General features: G+C 37.6%; 1 protein-coding gene across 1 annotated transcript in view; it reads left to right on the top strand.

Moving 5' to 3' along the window:
* Positions 1 to 21,258, top strand: part of LOC140135492 (T-cell immunomodulatory protein-like) — a 35,276-nt gene extending 14,018 nt beyond the window's left edge. Inside the window, exons 5-16 of the mRNA XM_072157008.1 lie at positions 7,081 to 7,155; positions 8,860 to 9,155; positions 13,401 to 13,495; positions 13,993 to 14,177; positions 15,280 to 15,403; positions 15,870 to 15,978; positions 16,696 to 16,751; positions 17,042 to 17,120; positions 17,970 to 18,091; positions 18,469 to 18,548; positions 20,003 to 20,120; positions 20,945 to 21,258. Of these exons, the coding sequence (XP_072013109.1) occupies positions 7,081 to 7,155; positions 8,860 to 9,155; positions 13,401 to 13,495; positions 13,993 to 14,177; positions 15,280 to 15,403; positions 15,870 to 15,978; positions 16,696 to 16,751; positions 17,042 to 17,120; positions 17,970 to 18,091; positions 18,469 to 18,548; positions 20,003 to 20,120; positions 20,945 to 21,004 (1,399 nt within the window). The 3' untranslated portion in view covers positions 21,005 to 21,258. The remainder of the gene's footprint in view (positions 1 to 7,080; positions 7,156 to 8,859; positions 9,156 to 13,400; positions 13,496 to 13,992; positions 14,178 to 15,279; positions 15,404 to 15,869; positions 15,979 to 16,695; positions 16,752 to 17,041; positions 17,121 to 17,969; positions 18,092 to 18,468; positions 18,549 to 20,002; positions 20,121 to 20,944) is intronic.
* The last annotated feature ends 639 nt before the right edge of the window (positions 21,259 to 21,897 follow it).

Here is a 21,897-nt window from a genome sequence, read left to right as displayed (position 1 = left end):
GCGCACACAACCAGTAGTCCACTATACCCACAAGCCAACGGTGAGGCTGAGAGAGCAGTTCGCACCATTAAAGGACTCTTGAAAAGAACAGTGACTCTTACTTAGCGCTGCTCAGCTACAGATCAACCCCACTACAGAATGGCCTGTCCCTAGCGAGTTGTTAATGGGCGCAGACTTCGTGACGCAGCTTCCAGTGCTCCCGTCAACACTGCAACCAAGATCTCAACAAGATCTTCAGAAGGTTCGCGAGAAGGAAGAAATGTACAGAGACAATCAGCAACGTAACTTTAACAACAGACACAACGCTAGAGAGTTGCCAACTCTTCAGCCGGGTGACAATGTTTGGCTGCGAGATCAAAAACGTTATGGACAGATAATAGAGCGAAGGTCTGAGCCAAGATCTTACTTAGTAAAAACTATGCAAGGCACAGTGCGCCGTAACAGATCAGCACTGGTGTCCACCACACAACCTAAAGACACAGCTGTCAGTACACAGCAAGAACAAGTACAACCAAAGACAAGCACCAATCATCGGTATCAGCAAGTTCAACAGCCACAAGTCCCAGCTCCCCCAACCAGCAAGCTTCAGACAGCTGCAACAGTTCCAGCGTCTTCAACCAGCAACAACAGTTCGCCGCAAGCTACGCCAGAACCAGTCACTCAGATGAAGACTCGAGTGGCAGAGTAGTAAAGCCAAATCCAAAATACAGTGACTTTGTGCGCTAAAGACAATCAAGTTTACCTTTTGAAGTTTGTTGAAGTTAAAAGTTTCAGAAAAAGAAACTAAAGACAATCAAGTTTACCTTTTGAAGTTTGTTGAAGTTTTGAAGTTTTGAAGTTTGTTGAAGTTCAAAGTTTCAGAAAAAGAAACTAAAGACAATCAAGTTTGTTCAAGTTAAGTTTCAGAAAAAGAAACTATGGACCTTTCAATTGGGCAAAACAAATTTGACCTAATTTAGTGCCCAAAGCATTTTAATGTTGAGTAGTTAAAAAGTTTGAACTGTTAAAAGCCAAAAAGCATTGGACTTTATCTATTTCTACTTTGTTGTTTACAAAGTTTACAAAAATGGAGTTGCAAAAAGTTGCAAAAGTTTCAGTTGTGTTAAATAGTTAAGCAAAAACAAGAAGTGCTTTTAAAAAAGGACATTGTGCAAAAGACACTAAAATCAGAAATGGACAAGTTATGAACATGGAAAGGAAAAGGACACTCAAGTGAAAGAAACAATCATACTCAGTTCAATGGAGTATAAAATCTGCATTTAATAACTTCTCATTGAGAACTTTTACAAAAACATTTAAATGCACAGTTTCATACTTAAGGGGGAGATGTAGTATTATGTACGTGCACACTGTTTGTATAGCACCCCCAACGTTCATTACGCATAGTAACGAGACTAGCGGCCACCATTAAAATACTCTTGTCAAGCTAAACATATCTTGTGTTTGGTGTATCTTCGTTGGTCAATATTAACACAGTAAAGACATAGCATACACAATTTAAGTAAAATCCTTTCACTCTAAATAATAAAAAATAATAAAAAATAGCTGTAAAAATGCCTATTTTTACACTTTTATTTGTAACATGCCAAGAGACGCCTTTTTTCAACAGCTTTTAATTTTTTTTATGGATCCTTATAGAAATTCATGTGACCTGTTTCCCAAAATGGTGCAGTAAACCAATCAAAAAAAACAGAAAGAGGCATTATGAATTATAAGTTAACAGATCAAAAAAGGATTTAAAAGTTTGCCTTTATGTATGTTACTATTGTCTGTCAAACTTTTGATTGATTTTGAAGTCCCTCAGTTTTTTATAAACAAAGACTTGAAGCATAAACTAAAGGGTAAATCTATTGTAAATAACTTCATTTCTCCATATTATAATCAATTTGTAAGTGGCTGCCATCTTTTTTGAACATATAACAATTTTAAAATTTTTCTTGAAATGTCTGTCAAATAGTAACATACTCAAGGCGGTGCTGTAATTCCAGCTAAACTAGGGTGATACAGCTAATTATGCTACATGACATACATGTAGCATTTAGCTCCACCTAGCTTTGTGGCACTATCACTTTGTGAGGAGAAGCTTTTTTGATGACACAATCCATTGTTAAGTGTTGTCTGTCAAACATTTGTACGCAAGTAACATACATAAGATTTGTATGTGTCTGTCAAAAGTAACATACACACGTTTACAAAATTAAAAATCACTTGATGTTCACATTATGATGATAGTTTAGAGTTTATAAAAGTGTTTTAAAACATGTGATTTATAAACTGCATGTGATCTTTATTCAATTTCCCATCTTGAACTACTGTTTTTTGCCAAATTATTATTCTGTATGTTACATTGGACAGTCATATTGCGTATGTTATGGCTTGACAGACACACATATTTTATTTATAACAATTTATCCTCCTTATTGTAATATTTGGACACATTTTTTCCCACAATCAGTTGCTGTAGGTCCTACACCTAAATAACCACAAAATACCTTATGTAATACTTTATAAATTTTTATTTGATTGCAGAAAATCATCAAAATTGTGTCTGTCAAATATAACGTACGCAAGGGCTAGAAAATTAAATTTGTGAAGTAAATGGTCTATAACTTATCTTTCTTTTCGTGTATTATGAACGACATATGTGCATACTATAATTTAAACCTGGTTGGAGACCAAAAGAAAAGAGCTGGAAAAATAATTGTGTGTTACACTTTTATGACACCTTAGCTTATTTTGAGCCATATGACATGAAATTGACACAATATATTTCCAGACTATACATATAAAAATCAATTACTCTTGGCGAGAACATTACTGTGTATTTTGATTATAAAAACATTGCCATTGTTTGTAAACAGCGATCAGCTGATCGACAGCTGTCAAACATAAACTCTAGAAATACGCGCTCAGAGTGTATTACATCCAACCAACTCTTACACAGTATCACGTTATCGCTAAAAGTAAACAACTTTTATCGCAAGAATACCCAAGTATTATCAGAAGCTTGTAAGCTTATTACTTTGGTTTGCAATCTCAAATAAACAGGTTTTATAAACCTTTATTTGTGTTGAGCATATTTATAGGCTAACTCGACTTTTTGGAGTAATATTAAATAGAAAATATTGAATTTAAAAGATCGAAATTCACGGACGGTCTTTGCATACAGTCAACCGGCATTTGAAGGTTTGGTTGAAGAGACTGTATGGATGGTTTCCCGTTCGCCATTACAAAACACAAGCGAAAACAAAATGGTCGGGAATTTTTACTACGATTGACATTTCATTTATACAGAGAGTAAATATAAACCAAAACAATTTAGTAGAAAAGGTTCTTTTTCAGATCCAATTATTCTGGTACTTACTCAGAAATATTTCAATTCCTATCAGGAATCTTGATCACTCTGTTGTGGTGTTTCTAGATGTTTGATGAAACGGCAACACTGTTTGGTCTTGATGACGTTTCCAAACTTCCTGGTTGCCGTTTGTTGATGAGTTGATCGTAGATCTTGTCTAGTTTGTAAGCCCCTCGTCTTTGTTCATGGTGTTATGCCCCTACTTCTTATCCAGATTGCCTCCTTCAGCCAGCGTGTTGTTTTGTCTGCTTCTTGGTCAATGATCTGTGCCTCCTCCCACCCAATTACGTGATTTTTTGCTGCTACATGTTCTGCTATTGCTGATTTATGAATTTCTGATGTTGAGAGTTTTCTTTGAGCCCTAGTAAAGCTTTTTGCACTCACTTTCTCAGTTTCTGTTTTGTGTTCTGAAAATCTTGTACCGAACAAGCGACCAGTTTCACCAATATATGTCACCAATATGCACACTACGAAACCTACTTGTACACCCTAAGGACAAACGCGACCCATTGCAGACAGCAGAGGCTATTTACTAAATACCGTGCCAAAACTGTCCCAAAACATATATTGGTGAAACTGGTCGCTTGTTCGGTACAAGACTTTCAGAACACAAAACAGAAACTGAGAAAGTGAGTGCAAAAAGCTTTACTAGGGCTCAAAGAAAAGTTGTTTACAAGTCTAATAGCCTACGCTGGCGCTGTCTCTAGCGGGTCATGACCTTTTCATTCATAAATCAACAACGCTGCATGCGTATTACGCCCAATCGAACAGCGAATCCACACGAACACATGTACTTGAACATGTTCGAATAACGATGTGTAATTACACACGAATGGAAGTTGGTTTTCTGAAAGTCAAGTTACAACCTATAAAATATGGACAACTATACGAGTGTTCAAACTCCTTACCAAACAGATCTTTTCACATGAACATGAAGAATTTCTGAAGTGGTGAGTTACAATTATAAAACATGCAATTTTTGTATAAAATGGATCTTAAACTCAGTGTTTGAGTGAATTAGCTTTGTCGTCTGCTGTCTTGATTCCCCATGTATAATAATACAGGCACATCAAGTACATGAATGCAAACATTGTATACAAAGCAAAGCAATACAAAATAATGGCAATGGTATAAAAACATGTTAAATATGAGTATCAAAAGATTGTAAGTCTTAGTTCGTGTTGAAATATTTGGAATACAAAATAAATTACCTGCACCTCTGTGTTACCCAGTCACTTTATTTTTTAGGTGAAATGGGTAAAAATAACTCTAGACAATTTCATTAAAATTTTGTTTTGCCTAGAATGGCCAAAGCCCAGAAATATTTAATAAAAAATTTTCATCACAGAGGAGGGTCTCAGAGAGGTAGAGGATGACCAAGCCTCACTACAGGGCAATTACTCCATGTCTCTGCACCACAAATACATGGTAAATTGGTATTCCAACACAATTTAACTTACAATATTTTTAGACATTTTGAGGTAGCAACAACAATATAAAGCCTGTGAAGAATGAAGATGAACATTTATAATGGCATAAACTAAGAATTAAAGTTCAAATTAAGACTCCATCTTCTTTATCTTCTTCATCAGACTTCTTCTGCTAGGTGGTACTTGTTGCGGAGCAATTAATTTGGCGGTGCTGTTATATCTGGGCAACGCCATCCTTCCCATGGTGGGCTTTCTATCGAAATCCTTGGTGCATGGCTGTGTTAACTTGTACCCTGCTATCTCGAAACTTATCTCCTGGTCTTCATCGATCTTGGCTATCAAATTGAAGGACAAAGTCAAAGGGACAGTACGGGGTCCAACTTTCACCTTGGCTTGTACTGTGGATGTGGTAGATATGAATTGGTAACCTTATCTTCTTTGGCCTTGGTACACATAGAGGGACTTGGTTGGCTGTTCTCCTCCAAGTCAAACCTCTCGTCTTGCGACGGATGCAATTCCAAGCTGTCACAGGTCTCCTTGTTTTCCAGGTCATGTGTAGCCTGTGGTACCTCTGCAGGTGGAGATTTCTCCCCTGCCATGCCTTGGCTATCCATATTTTGTTGTCATGATCAATACATTTATCAGTTGACAATTTAAGCCTGCTATTCAGCACAAAACAAATAAGGACAGAGGTTCACTCACCATAATGGTTATGAATATTCACTTCTCCTGAAAATGTGTTATTTCTACCAAACAATCCATCCATATGTAAATTGCGTATAAGTAGAAGTGGACTTGTTACTGCACGTTGAACTTCTTGTATCATTCCCTGGTTCACAGGCATACTAGGAATCTGTACATGGAAAGCAATATAATCTCTTGTTCAACAATTGATACAACATAAGCTTTGTCTGCAACTGAAGTAAATAATTCACTTTTCACAATTAAAAACTTTAAATCATGATGTTGCTATAGGATACACCATCACTAAAACATGCACTCATCTCGCAATGATGCGGCTAAACTTAGTTTGTGGTTTGATTCTCTTATTATCATGCATATATTCCACACTGGGTACAAAGTTAACTTGACTCTCTCAAGATGAGTTTGTGAAAATCAATTTTGATTCAGGTAAAGTTCAACAAAATTGCACCCTTGCACACTGGTGAACTTCCTGTTGAAGATGTGCAAGTGTTGGCATACTGCGGATGCACAATAAACTAACCCTGCATCTGCTTTACTAGTAAATCAAATACAGTAAGGTTTTGTAAATGCTAAAAAATCAATAATCACCTTTACTAACTTTTCCAATGGCTTCCAATGCTCGTCCTTAACTTTGATGCCCTGAATTCTATTGTTACTTATTTGCTGCTGGATTTGTTTACTACTTTCTTTGGATACCAAAAATGGAGCAAAGTTCATCATAATAAGCAATATACTGCCTGCATCACACTTGTCAAAGGAGGTGATTTCATCCAATCTCTCTCTTGGTGTGTTGAAGATAAATCCTTTGGCAATTTGAAGAGAATCGCTCTGTAATTCAGATGTTTGTAGATTGTTCCATTTTATTTCTGTGGAACTGGAACCAGCATTTTCTACACCAATTTCCCACATGATACAAGTTTCACATGATCCTTGTTTACAAGTATCACATAATTTTGCCTCTTGGTGCTTCTTTCCTCTACATTTGCAACAATCTTCTGGGCTTTTACATGAACCTAATAGACGCCTGGCTACATCATGCCACCGCTTGACTGCATCCTCTACACAAGGTACTGATTTTAGCATCACCTCTTGCAAAGCAATTATAAGTCTGAAGTAGTTGGTGTTTTCAACAGATAAGTTTAATATGCTATCTTTATCTTTCCCAATAGTTATGCCATTGTTTTCCAGCAAATCTGCAAATGTTGAACTGACTACACAGGTGACAGTAGGATCAATTCTGCCAATGTCCTCTGGCGACTCTACAACTTGTGCTTTGGCTTGAGAGTTGTCGAACAAACAATATGTCTGTGAGTTACAGCGATCATACACAGTAGATGTGCACATTGGTATGGCATATTTAGGGTTGCATCAGGGATTAATTGATTGGGATATGACAGCTAGTCAAATAATGACATATTTAGGGTTATATTTGAGAGGCTTTTGGGATTTTACAAAATGGTCTATTGAGTGGACCATCTATCTATGAGATGAGAAATGATTTAATACCTGGCAAGTTACACTGTTATATGAGGAAGGAATAGATGATTTCAACTCGGAACTAATTTGATGTTTTCTAATTCATCTTTTCAGTTATAATGCAGACATGATACCTGATATATTTGGAGCAGAAATGGATAACAAAAGATACTTTTGGATTTGTAACAAGTAAGTAATTATACCATGTTCTTGAATATTGAGGACATTATTAATTCCGTCAGTCAGTTTACAAGTTGTATAAAATTTCACTTGAGAAATTGAAGCTGAAATTCAAAAAATTTACTTGTTCAGCAACATGTTTGATAATTACAATATCTGATGAGGTCAAAGGAAAGTAAGGAAACATGTTGGACTATTGCTCCTATGCTTAAGGGCTGGGGTATGAACGTTTGGACAGTATTTATTGTGGGACATTAGAGCACATCAGACATATCGAATTGCGTTCTGAATACGAAGAATGTCCTTCTGATATCAAATAATTTTGATTTTTTGAAATTCGCAATGTAATATACACATTTTATGGCAAATGATTAAAAATTGATATTTTTGATATTTAACAGTACTCGAAGTAAACTTTATAAATCTGATGATTTATACTTAAAGTGTATATAGGTGGGATAAAAAGTCGACGATCAATTGAAAATTTTGACCTTTCGCTTTGAAGATATCATTTTTTTCCCAAAACACCAAAAAAATAGGTCTTTTTGGGAAAAAATCCATATCTTCAATATGAAAGATCAAAATTTTCAATTGATCGTCGGCTTTTCCTCCCAGCTACATACACTTTAAGAATATATCATTAGATTTATAAAATTTACTCGAGGACTGTTATATATATCGTGAATTTCAAAAAATGAAAATTATTTGATATCAGAAAGACATTCTTCGTATTCAGAGTGCAATTCGATATGTCTGATGTGCTCTCATGTCCCACAAAAAATACAGTCGAAACGCTCAAAACACTCATTCCAGATCCCTTAAGTGCATACAGTTCTCTTTTTTCTTCGGCCAACACTGTACTTCTCCAGCAATTTATGCCAGTACCCATTTATACAACTGTGTGAAGGGAGTCAATAAAAATTAAGGCTGGTCCAAGTGAATGACACACTCGCTCTACAGGGTTTGAACCCTCAGCTTTCTTATTCTGAATCAAGACCCACCAGTGCCAATCTGTGCCTGCATTATGATAACAGCTGAATTGCTTCCAAAGAAGAGCTGTAGAAAGAGTGGCTTGGTCAATATGCAGTAAAGTGTGCTGAGGCTTGTGGATCAACGTCTAGGCGTTGTGCCTGTGCGTAGCGCACTATAAATCACTGCACTTTTTTTAATTTTTTAAAACTTTTCAATGTGAATAACATGCCTTATCACATATGGCTCACCCTTCACTGTATCATGAAACCTTTCACTGTACAAAATGTTTCCCCATGAATCTAATTGTAATCGGAGTCCTTAATTAATTAATTGCCTCTGAATTGCAAATGATCGATAATAGGCAGTGATAACAGTTAGGTAGACTCTGCCATGTTTGCGTGTTGCTCGTGGAGGGCAAGATAATGTATCTCCAAATTACTTCGCTGTTGGCCCGGTAAGGTGTGTGGTTGTTTGCGTTTTGTGTGTGGTGCAAACAAACACACACTTAAGCACTGAATGCGCAAACCTTTGTAATACTCCAGCCTACATAGGAGGTACACTACACTCGGTTTCAGAGAAGAATGACAGTCCATTGCTCAGAATGACCGGAGCGCCCTGTTAATGAGCTGCCAGGGGTCAGATGTGTACAATATAGAATGCAGAAGTTGTCAAATATCTATAGGGCAGCTATTGAAGTTCTATTCATGCTCTAACTCTTCAATATTATGTTCAAACTTTCAGCATGACTTCTCCATATGCATTCACCAAAATCCCACTGGAAGGAGAACACAGCACACACCCATTCAGAATCCCAAACTCCAATGCCTTTGTTGATATGCTTGGCTCTGGCTATGCCGCTGATCTCTTTGTGACATCCATGGTAGGAGAACACCCTGAATTTGAAGTGTGGCTAATGCAGGAAGGACCAGAGGCAGAACCAGCTTGGACATTTCGTAAAAATTTCACTCTTCCTGAAGTTCCGGATAATGTAAAAGGACCATGGGCTCATGTAGGACAATCTACGTTTGTTGATATAGGTAGGTTTGTGACCAACAAACTGAAGTGTGTTTATTTGTCTTTTGATCACTATTTGTTTCATTGGTGCAGTACAATTTTAGGCTTCTTCATTCATCTTTTTATGTTTTTTTTTTCTGCTAAACCTTATCAATAAGAATACTAGAGCAACTTTAGAATTGTGTCACTTCTGCAACCGTAATCCTAATCCAAACCCTTAATCGTTACCATAATCCTAACCTAAATCTTATCCTACCCTAATCCTAACTAAACCCCAACCCTAGTTCTGATCTTGTGGGAGTGAGCAGTTATTTAAGTCCTGAAATGATGTTAGCATGAATTAAGGTGGTATTGGATGCATTTTCTAGAAATTAGAATACATTAGAACATATATTAGAAACACTTTGACCAAGTTTCAGGGCAAAATTATGCAAAATAAAAGTACCCTGAACATATATGCATGGATTTTTAGCAAAATATTGGCAAAAATTATATGTAAATGAGCTTCTCCAGTCATTTTAGCTCATTAACTTGATTGATTATTGATAAAAACAATAAGATACAAAGAAAATATAAATTGATATATTTTGAAAACCGTATGTCCGATTGACTCCAAACAAAAGGCATATTGATCAGTGTACTTTGCTCTACTCAATTAATCTGTTTAAAACATGTTTAGAGCACTTTTATAATGCCTCCATAACCACCTTAAAGGGGTATTTCTTGATTTAATAATAATAATAATAATAAAGACAGATTTAATATAGCGCCTAATGCAAATGCCTCTAGGCGCTTTACACAACCAGAAACATATTAAAATATCTTAAGCTACAAACAAAGAAAATTTAAGGGCCTAACAAATACAATTTTTTTTTTCCATTTTAAATAATAAACAAAATTTTAAACACAACAATATAAACAAAAAGAAAAGTCATAATCCACGCCGCTTCCCATGAGCCAAAAAAAAAAGCAAACGAGGAGGCACGACAAAAGGCACATATGAAGCGACGAGGAGAATGACTTTAGAACATATTTCATAATATCAATAAGCACATAATAAGCAAATAAAAATGTAAATATACACAGAGTTTAAAATAGAATTGCACTACAACCCAAAAAACAGCATTTCGAGCACACCACCGCATAAAAACAATCAAAAAGCTGTGACCGGCACAGACGAAAAAAACCAAAACATGGTAAAAAGCCCTGGAGAGGAGAGGTTGCCAGCACATCACTCTCAGCAATATTTCAAATGTCTTGCTCCCTAAATAGAAATAACAAATGGGCAGGGTTTGACTAAATATACACAGAGCAATTATTATCACAAAATACAACATAGCAATATAAATTAAATATACAGATAATTATAACAATCAGAATAATACAACAATCAATCAAACAGCGATCGAGCATATCACACCTTTCCGCTAAAAACCCGCACAGGAGAAAAAATGCGACAAAATTGAGAAAGCCCAGGAGAGGAGAGGTTGCCAGCACATCACTCTCGACGAGATAAATATCACGCCCCATAAACATAAAAATTGGCTGGGTAAAAATTGGTATTGCACGGAACATAGTACAATAGAACTAACATGATAATATACGAAGCAACATATTTAAAACAGTGGATGGAACATCAAACCGTGGCATGGCAGGCACAGCAATGGCATAAATAAACCCTGGAGAGGAGAGGTTACCAGCACATCACTCTCAGCAAGAATAATATCTTGCTCCCTAGATGGCAAAATTAATGGGCAGGGTTACTCGGAATAAACACACATGAAGAATAAATTGCGCACACAATAATTGATGAAAAATGAAATTACGATGCATCACCATTGAAGTACTGTCTAAAGAGATGTGTCTTCAGTCGAGACTGGAAAATGCCGAGAGTAGTAGCGTGGCGAATTTCACTGGGAAGATCGTTCCATAATTTCGAGGCTGCGAAGGCAAATGACCTGTCACCATAGAACTTTGTAGATGACTTAATGACTTTCAGTCGACATTCAGCAGATGATCTCAGCGATCTTGTTGGTACATAGACGTGAATGATGTCAGATATAAAAACTGGTGAGATGCCATGAAGAGCTTTATATGTAACAAGCATGATCTTATATGCCACTCTTTGTTTTATTGGCAGCCAGTGAAGCTCTTCAAGAGCGGGTGTGATATGCTCATGTCGCGAGATGCGCAGAACAAGCCTTGCGGCCACGTTCTGAACTTTCTGAACTTTTGCGATCTCTCGATCCCGCAATCCATACAACAGCGAATTACATGTATCAAGTTTAGATGTTACGAAGGCATGAACCAACTTAGTGGTTGATTCGCGAGTCAGATACTGCCGAATGCGCCCAATCTTCCTGATACCGAGAAGAGCACTCTTGCACAGATTGTCGACGTGACTACTCATGCTGAGGACGGAGTCCATGCTAACGCCAAGATTGCGTGCTTGTGGAGAAGGAGGAATGGTGAAGTCACCTATCGTCATTGAAGGTGTCCAAGATGTGTTCTTGAATTTGGAATATAAGTGGACGAGCTCGGTCTTGCTGTCGTTGAGAACTAGCTTGTTCATTTTACACCATGATCTAATGTCACTGATACACGCTTCAAGTTTCCGAACAGCCATATCTCGATCTTGAGGTTGAAAAGTAAGATAAAGCTGGATGTCATCAGCGTAGACAATAGATTGAACACCGTGAGCCGCGATCAAGTCCTGTAATGGCCCGCTGAACATAGTAAACGCCAAAGGGCCGCAACGGATCCCTGAGGAACTCCACACCGAAGCACATCGGGTCGGACTGCATTTCGTTGATGGCAACTGATTGCGTGCGATCAGCGAGATACGACGAGAACCAATTAAGCACATTTCCACGAAGACCATAGCGCTCTTCAAAACGATCCAGCAATTGACGATGATCTAGCGTATCAAACGCTGCGCTGAAATCCAGAAGCACTAACAAGGCTTCTTTTGCGTTTATCCAGAGCAGTCAGGATGTCATTCTGAACTTTGAGTAACGCCGTTTCCACACTATGGAAGGGTCTATAAGCTGCTTGCGTGTGCGCGTGAAGATGGTTTTCTGTCAGGTAAGATTGCAACTGTTGAACAGCGATCCTTTCGATGACCTTTCCTAAATAAGGAAGATTCGATATCGGGCGATAGTTTGACAAGATATTATGATCAAGACTTGGCTTTTTCAGGAGAGGAACGATCCGAGCACACTTAAGGGATGCAGGGAATACACCAGATGACAGCGATTCATTTACAATTCTCGTGATCACAGGGAGAAGGTCATCACGGCATAGTCTAAAAACGCTAGTCGGGGATGGATCGAGTCGGCAAGAAGTGATCGAGGATGATTTGATCACCTTAAGGACATCTTCTTCAGACACGGTGGTAAAATCACAAAGTGAACTATCACAAGACTCATTGAGTTGCACAGATATAGATGATGTGCTATTTGCATCAAGTCCATTTCAAGCTTGTTGATTTTGTCGCTGAAAAACTTCGCGAATGAATTGGCTAAGTCTTTTGCATCTTCATGGTCGGGAAGATTACAAGTTGACTTTGGTGTAGATAATTTGTCAACCACACGGAATAGATCACGCTGATTAGCCTCTGTAACTTGGTTGCTGTGATATTCAGTTTTTGATCATTCAAGGAGAAGTTTGTATTCCTCACATTGCTCTTCATACAACTCTTTATGAACGGTGAGATCAGTTTGCAACCACTTGCGCCGCATGACGCCGGGCGTTTTGTTTTATGCTCTTAGCGAGTCGGTATACCACGGTGCATGAGGACGCAATATCACAGTTCGATCCACCTCAGGGGCGTGAACATCAAGAGTATTATATAAGGTATTGTTGTATCCGCTGATCATTTCCTCAAGACCCTTTAAGCATCCTCTTTTGTGAGTATGGTTCAATCGCTATCCTCCAAAAAAGCCCATTTCTGTTGATTCGGACATTGAATTTGCAAGTTACACATGTATTACAGTACCCAGTGTGCTAGTGTGTTGTAATTTTTGGCTTTCGATAGCCCGAAAATATAAATTGGACAATATCTTTGTCAAATGACCGAATCTGCCAGAAAGGTTAAACATGTACATGTATGCTCACAAACATTATGAAGTCCAGTCCCAGGTTTCTGATGGTGTACTTTTTTTTGAAGAAGTTGAAGGATGAGGATGTGGATCATGAATTATATTTTCCCTGTGAACTAGTTTAAAATAATAAAATCGTCGTTTTGTTGTTCATGTTTTATCGAACAGATGCTGATGGACAGTTGGACCACATATTACCTTTATGTGCTGATGAGGAATGCCTTGGGAGTTATGTGTATAGCATGACAGCTAAAGAAGATGATGTAAGAAACATCTGTTAAATTCAAGTTTATAAACGTAGACATTTATATAGCGCTTTTAGAACAGATTTATTCCACTGCCACTAGGATATATCACACCATGGCTTTCAACAATAATGGAGTCAGTATAACTACCCTCTAACAGCTCCCCATTTTACACCTGGGTGGAGTGGAACAAGTGAGATCAAATGCCTTGCTCAAGGATACAACATGTTGGCCCTAACAGGGTTAAACTCACAACCTTGTGTTGTGATCATGAGTTGAGCACCTTAACCATTAGGCCAACATGCTCTTTCATTGGAGAAACTTGACTTTGGTGCCAAAATTAAGGAACCAAGTCCCAAAGAGTACTTTGTGCTCAGAACCATTTGTGGATGATAGTTTTAAATGTGAACTTGTATTGAACTTTAAAAATCTTTTAGCTCAGGTAGGATATTTAGAAATATTGCAGATGTAACTTTTTCTATTATGATATGTAATATGTTTATTTACATTTTCAGTGGAAAGAACTATTGAAACCTAGCGATTTGGAATTAAACACCAAAGTTTGGGGCTTTGTACCGCCTAGTCAGAAATTGAGCAATACCCTAGATATTCCACTTACGCTGAGGGCAGGTGATGTCAATTTGGATAACTACCCAGATTTTGTCTGCATCCTTCAGGAACATCTTGAAGGACCTAATGTGTAAGTAACAAAATAAATGGTTGACACCACAGCAGCTGAAAGGTCTATCACATCATGATTTGCGGTAAAATAATATGAGTGCACATGTTATGAAAGTGTACACAAAATGACCTATTGTGAAACTACCCATAGCTCTCAATATTTAAGCGGCTCTTACTTATTTTTGTATATTTGCTATTGAGCAAGCAGATACACTGCAATGCATAATGTAATATTTCCTTCAGCTGCAGTGGGTGGAAACTATAGTTTATTAAACATACAGATCGGAATGTTCCATGTCTGTGTCCTCTAAACATACTTGAAATCAGCTGACGCCGGTACAGCGTTCGGACTTGGAGAAATTGCTAATCTGAGCGTACACAGGGCACATAACTTGTCAATGTCAGCGCTTACACACAAACTTTCTTTTGTGTACGCTCGAGCTATGTGCGCTATTTTTGAGTTTGCTAATGCACCCCTCACTTATTGTTGACCCCCATGGGCAAAATAAGATACACGTTGGGTGTGGAAGTTAAATGACTGTCTTTATATACAGACTTGAAAATTGTCAGCTTTCCAGCTGATTTCATCTTTTTCTTTTATTTTCAGCCCAATTTGAGCTATTTTGGTATCTCTCTGTTTGTCAGCTTTATTTTTTGAACATTTTCAGCATTTTTCTCCAAAGGCCTGTATTTCATTTTCAATCCATATGAAAAAATGGCTTTTTATGTATTCAAATTCTAGTAAACAAAAGCCTACTCCTGTCTTAATGTTGACAGTAAAGTAAAGTGTGAAGTGTCTACTTGATTTATATCTGCAGTGCAAGAAAACAGTGTCTGTAAGGTTTTGAATCCAGCTCACCCTGCTGTGTCTAACATAGGGGTATTGCACACGTCAATTAAGTCACGGCTGTGATAATTCACAAAAGCGTGCATCAGTCATGCAATACGCAAAGCACAATTAGTGTAGGTGCAGCGTCCAGCTGTGTGTACGCCCTTTTATATCAATGCACTGATGTTATGAGTCCCACCTATAACAAGCTGACCATAGTATAGACTGGAACTTGGCTTCTTTTCAAGTTGTTTGATATTTTATTTTCATCTTGTGTTTTCATTATTTACAGTAACAGAGCAGTAGTGGTATTACGGAATTATGCTGGCAAGATCCTGGAACCAGCGTGGCCCACAGATGGCACAGCTAACATCAAAGGACCCGTGATGGCAGCATTTATAGATGCGACAAATACAGTAAGTAAATGTATTGGTATAGATGAATCCGACAAGCCATATTCCTACACCTCACTGGCGGCCATAGCTGTGGGCCATCCATCCATTTTACATGACGCCAGTATCATAGGCACGCAGCGTTTACTGCTCCTGTGATGCGGCGCAAGTGCTATGTGCTCCGATGCGCTCGTGATAGTGGGCGTCTTGGATCACAATCCAAACGAACTAAGCTAGTTTGGTGCGGATGGCCCCCAGCTATGGCCGACTTAATCCTGACCATCACTTGGCTCGTCGGATTCGTCTATAGTTTGTTTTTTGCAAAGTCCATGTGTTGTTGTTAAATGGTTTATGGAATGATATGAGGCCGTAGTGGTCAACGACAACCTGTAGAGTGTGCTGAGGCTTGTTGCTCTTAATGTCTTATAACATTCTTATTATGAAGTTGAGTTGGTTTCAAGAGTTCTCATTACAATGTTTTCTATTTCAGGGTTTATTGGACGTTATTGTTGTGAACCAACCAAATCTGAATGACAAACCTGAAACCCACATTTTAGGAAACCAGTTCTCGATTGATGCATATTTTGTCACAGTGCAAGGTAAGATTCTTGGAAAAAATTAATCAGGACTGCTATATAGGCTGGGGACATCCTGGCACTACATTTGCCAAAAGATTGGTTGGCCCAGCAATGCATTGCATTGATATGACACACAATTCCAGTGCACCCATGCATTCCCTTAAGTCCCCTGTTATGTGCAAGTTGTTTACAAAACATGCAGCTTGTTGTTACCGGCATCTTCTTGTTTTCACCTGCTTGTGATGTTGTCCCATCCTCTCCCCTACGATGTGGTAATTCTGTTACAAATGGTCCTATATTATCCCTATCTTTTTTCAAGAGTTGAGTTGAAGCCCTGTGTAGGATTAGCTAGTTGTCAACCTGGCATCACATCACAATAATCATCAGTGAGTTCATAAACTTTGTCTTGTTGTTTGAGGTTGTCTTACATCTTATCCACATTTGGCAGAGGATATAAAGAACAAAAGATTTATAGTCCTGGCAAAAGTTACTGCATAGTGCAGAAGTTATTGCATAGTGCAGAAGTTTGAATCTAATCAAGCAAAAAAGTTGTTTGGCTGTCCTCCCCTCCTGCACCAAAGTTTGGAAACTTGAAAAAAGTTTTTCGCCACGTCCAGCTGCTCCTAATCCCAAAAAGTTGTGAAGGAGAACCAAACAATTGTTTTTTTCTTGGCCTAATCCCAGAAGTAAAGACTGCATCATTGGTTATCATTCATGGATTTTTCTCCTTCCCTACAGTTCTTAGTGGTTTGGTGTGTACAGGGGATGCGACAACCTGCCCTAATGGAAAATATGTAAGTATTTAATAAGTCTGTAAGTCATCAAATTATATGAATTGTGAAAATGGCTAATGTATAAAATGGCATTCAAAGTAATGCAAGCTTTTTTATGGGGGGGGGGGGCATATTGATCTTAGGGTTCATACACTCACCTATCTTCATTGTGGCGTAGGTTTGATCCCCCATAGTGCTCAAGGCAGTTAAGCTAACACCCTGTGTCATTACTCATGTATACAATACAGCCCTACTACATACAACTTAGTCCTATCGTATCTCATAGTGGAATTGTATATATAATTTTGCAGACATACGGAGTGAACCAACCAGGCCCACAAATCCATTATGACACAACAAGTTCAAATGGAGGAAGGCAAAAAAGCATGGGTAAGTAAAAGGTAGCAAGGTATTTAGAATGCTTATTAATACTCTTAACACCTCACATGCTCAGCAGGTAATTTTGCTAGCAGGCGGGTCAAATTTGTTTATGTACGGTACCTGGCCGTTTGGTAGTAAATGATTTTTTGATTGGTGCATGTAATCCAATTGTCAGGGCAGCAAATTTAATTGAGCTGGTAGCATTTTATAACTATCAGATGTGGCTGACTTTAAAGCCATATTATAACATTTGCTGAGGAGGATGCCCTCAATATTTTCAAAATTCTTTTTTACACGATTATATTGTAATTATCAAACCAACATACCCTGCAAAAATCAAGACTCTAGGTGCTGTAGTTTTGTCAAAATCCGAGATTTTGAATAAAACGCAGGAAGCGTCGTTTTATTATTACAATTGAATTATTAGTTGAAAGCATACGCGATGTTCATAACACAGTACATACTTGCCGTGCATGACAGTGATTTACACAACAAAGGATGGTACCATAACATGACCGAAGGAGTGATACATATTAGCGACATTGGCACTTGTAGTAGATTCCAATTTTCTTTGCTTTGCCTTAGTTGTTTGGCTCAAAAATATAAGGGGATATATCTGGCAGTATAACTAACGGGTGCACTTTGTTGTTGTTCTCCCCTTAATGTTAAAAACCTGTAATAATATTTATTTTCTTCTTATTCAACATAATTAGTCATGGATTTTCTTCTTATTCAACACAATTAGTCATGGATATTATTGATTGACAATTTCACTTACCCCTGCGGAGATCATACGACCATTTAAGAATTAATTACAAAGGCCTAGTTATATTATGCCCACATTTTCTTTCCTTTCAGCTGCTCAACTGTGCCAGTCATCATACTTCTCACTACAGCTTCCACATGTTGTCATGGGTCTTGGCCAGAATCCTAACTTTGTGGACTACTTAACTGTAGGCGTACCATCTACTGTTGGAACGGTAAGTTAATAATATTTTTGTGTGATAAATTAATAAGCTGATATTGACAAAAAAGAGACAGGTTATAAAAAAAGATAAATAAATTTAATCAAGTCGTCACAGCTCTAATTTTTGCTTTTTTTTTGCAATGAACTTCGGTTTTGCACTTGTGTGCATTTTTATATTTTGAGTTGATGTATGAATAACCTGGGATGAAGAATATCCTACCATTTCTTCTGTTTACAGTGCATGTTTATACAACATTCTTTCAAAGACCTGCATGAAAACCTACAGTGGTAGGGTATTATAACAGAATTCCGAAAAAAAATTGATATGTTTGGCACACAGTCATCCCAAAGTTGTTACTCTTTGATCCTATATATCTTTTGACTCTACAGCCACGTCAGCGTCAATTCACAGCCGTCATTCCTAACTCTCAGTTGATAGTGATTCCCAAGCCATTGGATAAGCCTCAAGAGTAAGTTGTTATATTCAAATGGGCTTTTCCAGTTGAAATCCATACACCCTGTATGAAAGACATGGCCTTAATCTTCCACTCAGGGAGTGAGAATTTCAAACGGAGTTACATTAATAAGTGACTCCATTTGAAATTGACACCCCTTGTGTGGGAGATTAAGGTCATTTATACAACACCTAAGTTGATCCTTGTCATTTGACTGGTTGATTGTAGGTCACCTGTCATTCAATAAATAAACGTTTTTACACGGGAGATAATAACGATTTGCGGCAATTATGCATGATGAATAACCTTAGGAAATATAATCCACACCTAGAAATAAAACTGAATATTCTGAATTTGTCTTTGGGAAAGAAATGGTTAGGCCCGTTGGTTAGTTAAGCTTAAATTCTATTTTACCTCATAGCAAAAGCCTGATATGAAAAATCATAGGCCCTTATAATGATAATATTGAATGGCTTATTTTTGGGTGATACAAGAATATATTGCACTTGCTAAAAAATATTATATTTGTCTAGACTACGATTCGTACAATATTTTTATAGGGCCGAAACTCTTGCAAAGTCATTACAATCAACCAATCAAATGACAAAGATTTACTTGGATGTTATATAAAACAAATAATGAAGACTGCTGAAGACGCTAGTCGGACTAGTGAAAACGTTCCAGGTGAGCGAAAAATAGTGTAGTGTTGAAGTTAAAACTTTAATTCAAAATAATGAATGTTTTTTTATTTGTGCAATGGAAAGAATATTTTCATTCTTTGAAAAATGGAATGTTCCATTCAACTCGGCTTCGCTTGTTGAATGGAAAATTCCATTTTTCAACTCATGAAAATATTCTTACCATTGCAATCGTAAACATTAATTATTTGTATAATCTTCCATAGGGGGTGTATGGATTTTAACTGGAATAGCCCAATGTGTAATGGCATAGAACATCATTATTGGAATGATGACAGGAATTAATTCATCAGTCATGTCTTTTACTACATAAATAATTTGCACATTTTAGACTACATTTGATCAAATTGGCTCAATAATTGTGAGATATAGACAGAACCGATTCCACACATTCCTACAGCTCAATGGCAGCCATTGAAGTGGGCCATCCCACCTGAAATTGTGAAATGATGCAGGCTTTGCAGGCATTTTAAAGTGTGTTCCATCACCTCTGTGACAAAAGGATGAATGCAATATAAGATTGATTTTGAAGCAGCTTTAATCCACCCAATTCGGCAGTTACAACACCAGTTTGGTGTGGATGGCCCCCAGTAATGGCAGAATGAATTCTGACCATCACTTGGCTCGTCAGATTAGTGTACAGCCAGTTTAGCGATTTTATTAAACAATAACCAAAATAGGAATAGGAAGATGAGTAAAAATAGGCAACTAAGTGGACATTCATGCTGACTTATAGGTCACTGACATTTTGTTCTTGTGATTTTGTTTCAGTTGGACAAGTAAGCTATTGATTACTCCCGGACAGTCTGTAGTATTAACTGGTGCTATACTTATTGGTACTTGTATATTTATTGCCATTGTTGCTGCTGTATTACAATTCCTAGAAAAGGTATGTATATCCAGAACTCTTGCAATCTGGGGAGGAAATTGTATCTTGCCGAATTTATAACAAAGTAACACAGGGTGCCACCAGTCCATCTGTCATTTTGGATGGGCAATTTGCTCTTGGGACAGACAAAATGAACTGCCAGAAAGGGCAGAAGTCAGGTTTGTGTCAAATTTTGGATGGGCAGTTTTGATGAATATGACGAGACCCTGTAGTTACATTCTGATTAATCACCAAAGGCCTCTCTTGTTCCTTCTGTCACACAATGTCTTTGTTTTTGAAGGATCTATGAAATTAACCTTTAATATTGTATTAAACTAAAAGTAATGTTTAAAGCAACAGGCATTACAAACAACAAGAAGAGTAATATGACCAAGCAGTAAGAAAAGAGATGTGATGATTTCTCATTTTGCTGGTAACGAGTGTTGTATTTTCAGTGATGTTATTTTGTACTCGGACGAAAGGTCTTTTTAGGAGGACCTTTAACGAAAAATACTGATAATGCGCAATCATCAAAACAGTCAACCAGTTAATTATTCAACCACACAGTGCACACCGTATTCAATACGCTGTGCCAAATACGAGCAATGTGGTAAATGATAGGTACTTTTTGCAGCTGCGTTTGCCGGGAAAACCTCGATTTGGCAGCAAGATGTTGGATCCATGCAAAGGACAAATAGAAGCCGGTACACAATTGGAACAATCATAGTAGCAAATTAATGAAGGAAGAATCTGATTGTATAATAGTGTTATAACATTTGGGAACTTGATTTTTTAAATAGAGTCTGACAATTTAATGGGTATTTTGTTTTTGTTTCTTTGTACAGCGAGAAGATGAAATTCAGAAGAGACAAGAATCACATAGGTTTCACTTTGATGCCATGTGATCATGGGATGCCAGCAGCAGTATATCAACATCTCAGAAAGGGCTGCTTCACTTTCTCATCAACTTGCCCAGTGGACCAGCGGCTATGGTTTACAACTGGCTCACCAGCATGTCAACTTGCCCCAATATTTTCACCAAGTGCATGATTATTCAAGTTTTGTCTAATAAGTGCCTGCAGGTGATATTCTATTACTAGACAAACAACTGAATGTGTGGGCAAGTACAAACCATATTACGGCCTGCTGTTTCTAACAACTCTCAGTGCTGAATATGAGCCCTGATCTGCTCTTAGTGCTAACCACAGTGTGGAGATACAGGGCTGATTGCATGACAATTAGAGGAAGACTTAACCTCTAAGCCAGTAGATGTCCTACTTTAACCCCCTGAGCACTACCTGCTGATCTAACATTGCCTCTGATTGGTCAATTACATGATATCTTAATTTTAATCACCAATCAGAATGGAGTTTTGCAAATAATTCATCCCAATTTTTTTGTGTGGTGAAATTATTGTAACAATGTTGCTGATTGGGCCAATTGATAATGAAAACTTCTTTTTGACCAATAGGCAGGTAGTTTTCATGGGGTTAACATTTCTCTTCATATCTGTGGTGCTTACACTCATCTTGCCTTTGAACAACTCAATAATCCTTGTCTTTCCATTGAATCATTTTCTATATAAATTAGGAGTTAATGAATACAGTAGTAGCATTCCATGGTGCAAGATGTATGTAGCTTTATCCTTTTAGTGATAAAAATTCTGTAATCTCATTGGACAAGCACCACTTGAATGAAAATCTGTATTACCTGAGTGCTCCTCATTAATATACATGCAGGTAATACTTTCCATATTACCTGCATAGTCCTAACACGCGTGCATGTATGTGTAACATAC

This window comes from Amphiura filiformis, chromosome 16 (genome assembly GCF_039555335.1).
Source record: "Amphiura filiformis chromosome 16, Afil_fr2py, whole genome shotgun sequence".
In the NCBI taxonomy this organism is placed as follows: Eukaryota; Metazoa; Echinodermata; class Ophiuroidea; order Amphilepidida; family Amphiuridae; genus Amphiura; species Amphiura filiformis.
The sequence above is the reverse complement of the archived record's forward strand: the minus strand, read 5'-3'. Positions and strand labels throughout refer to the sequence as shown.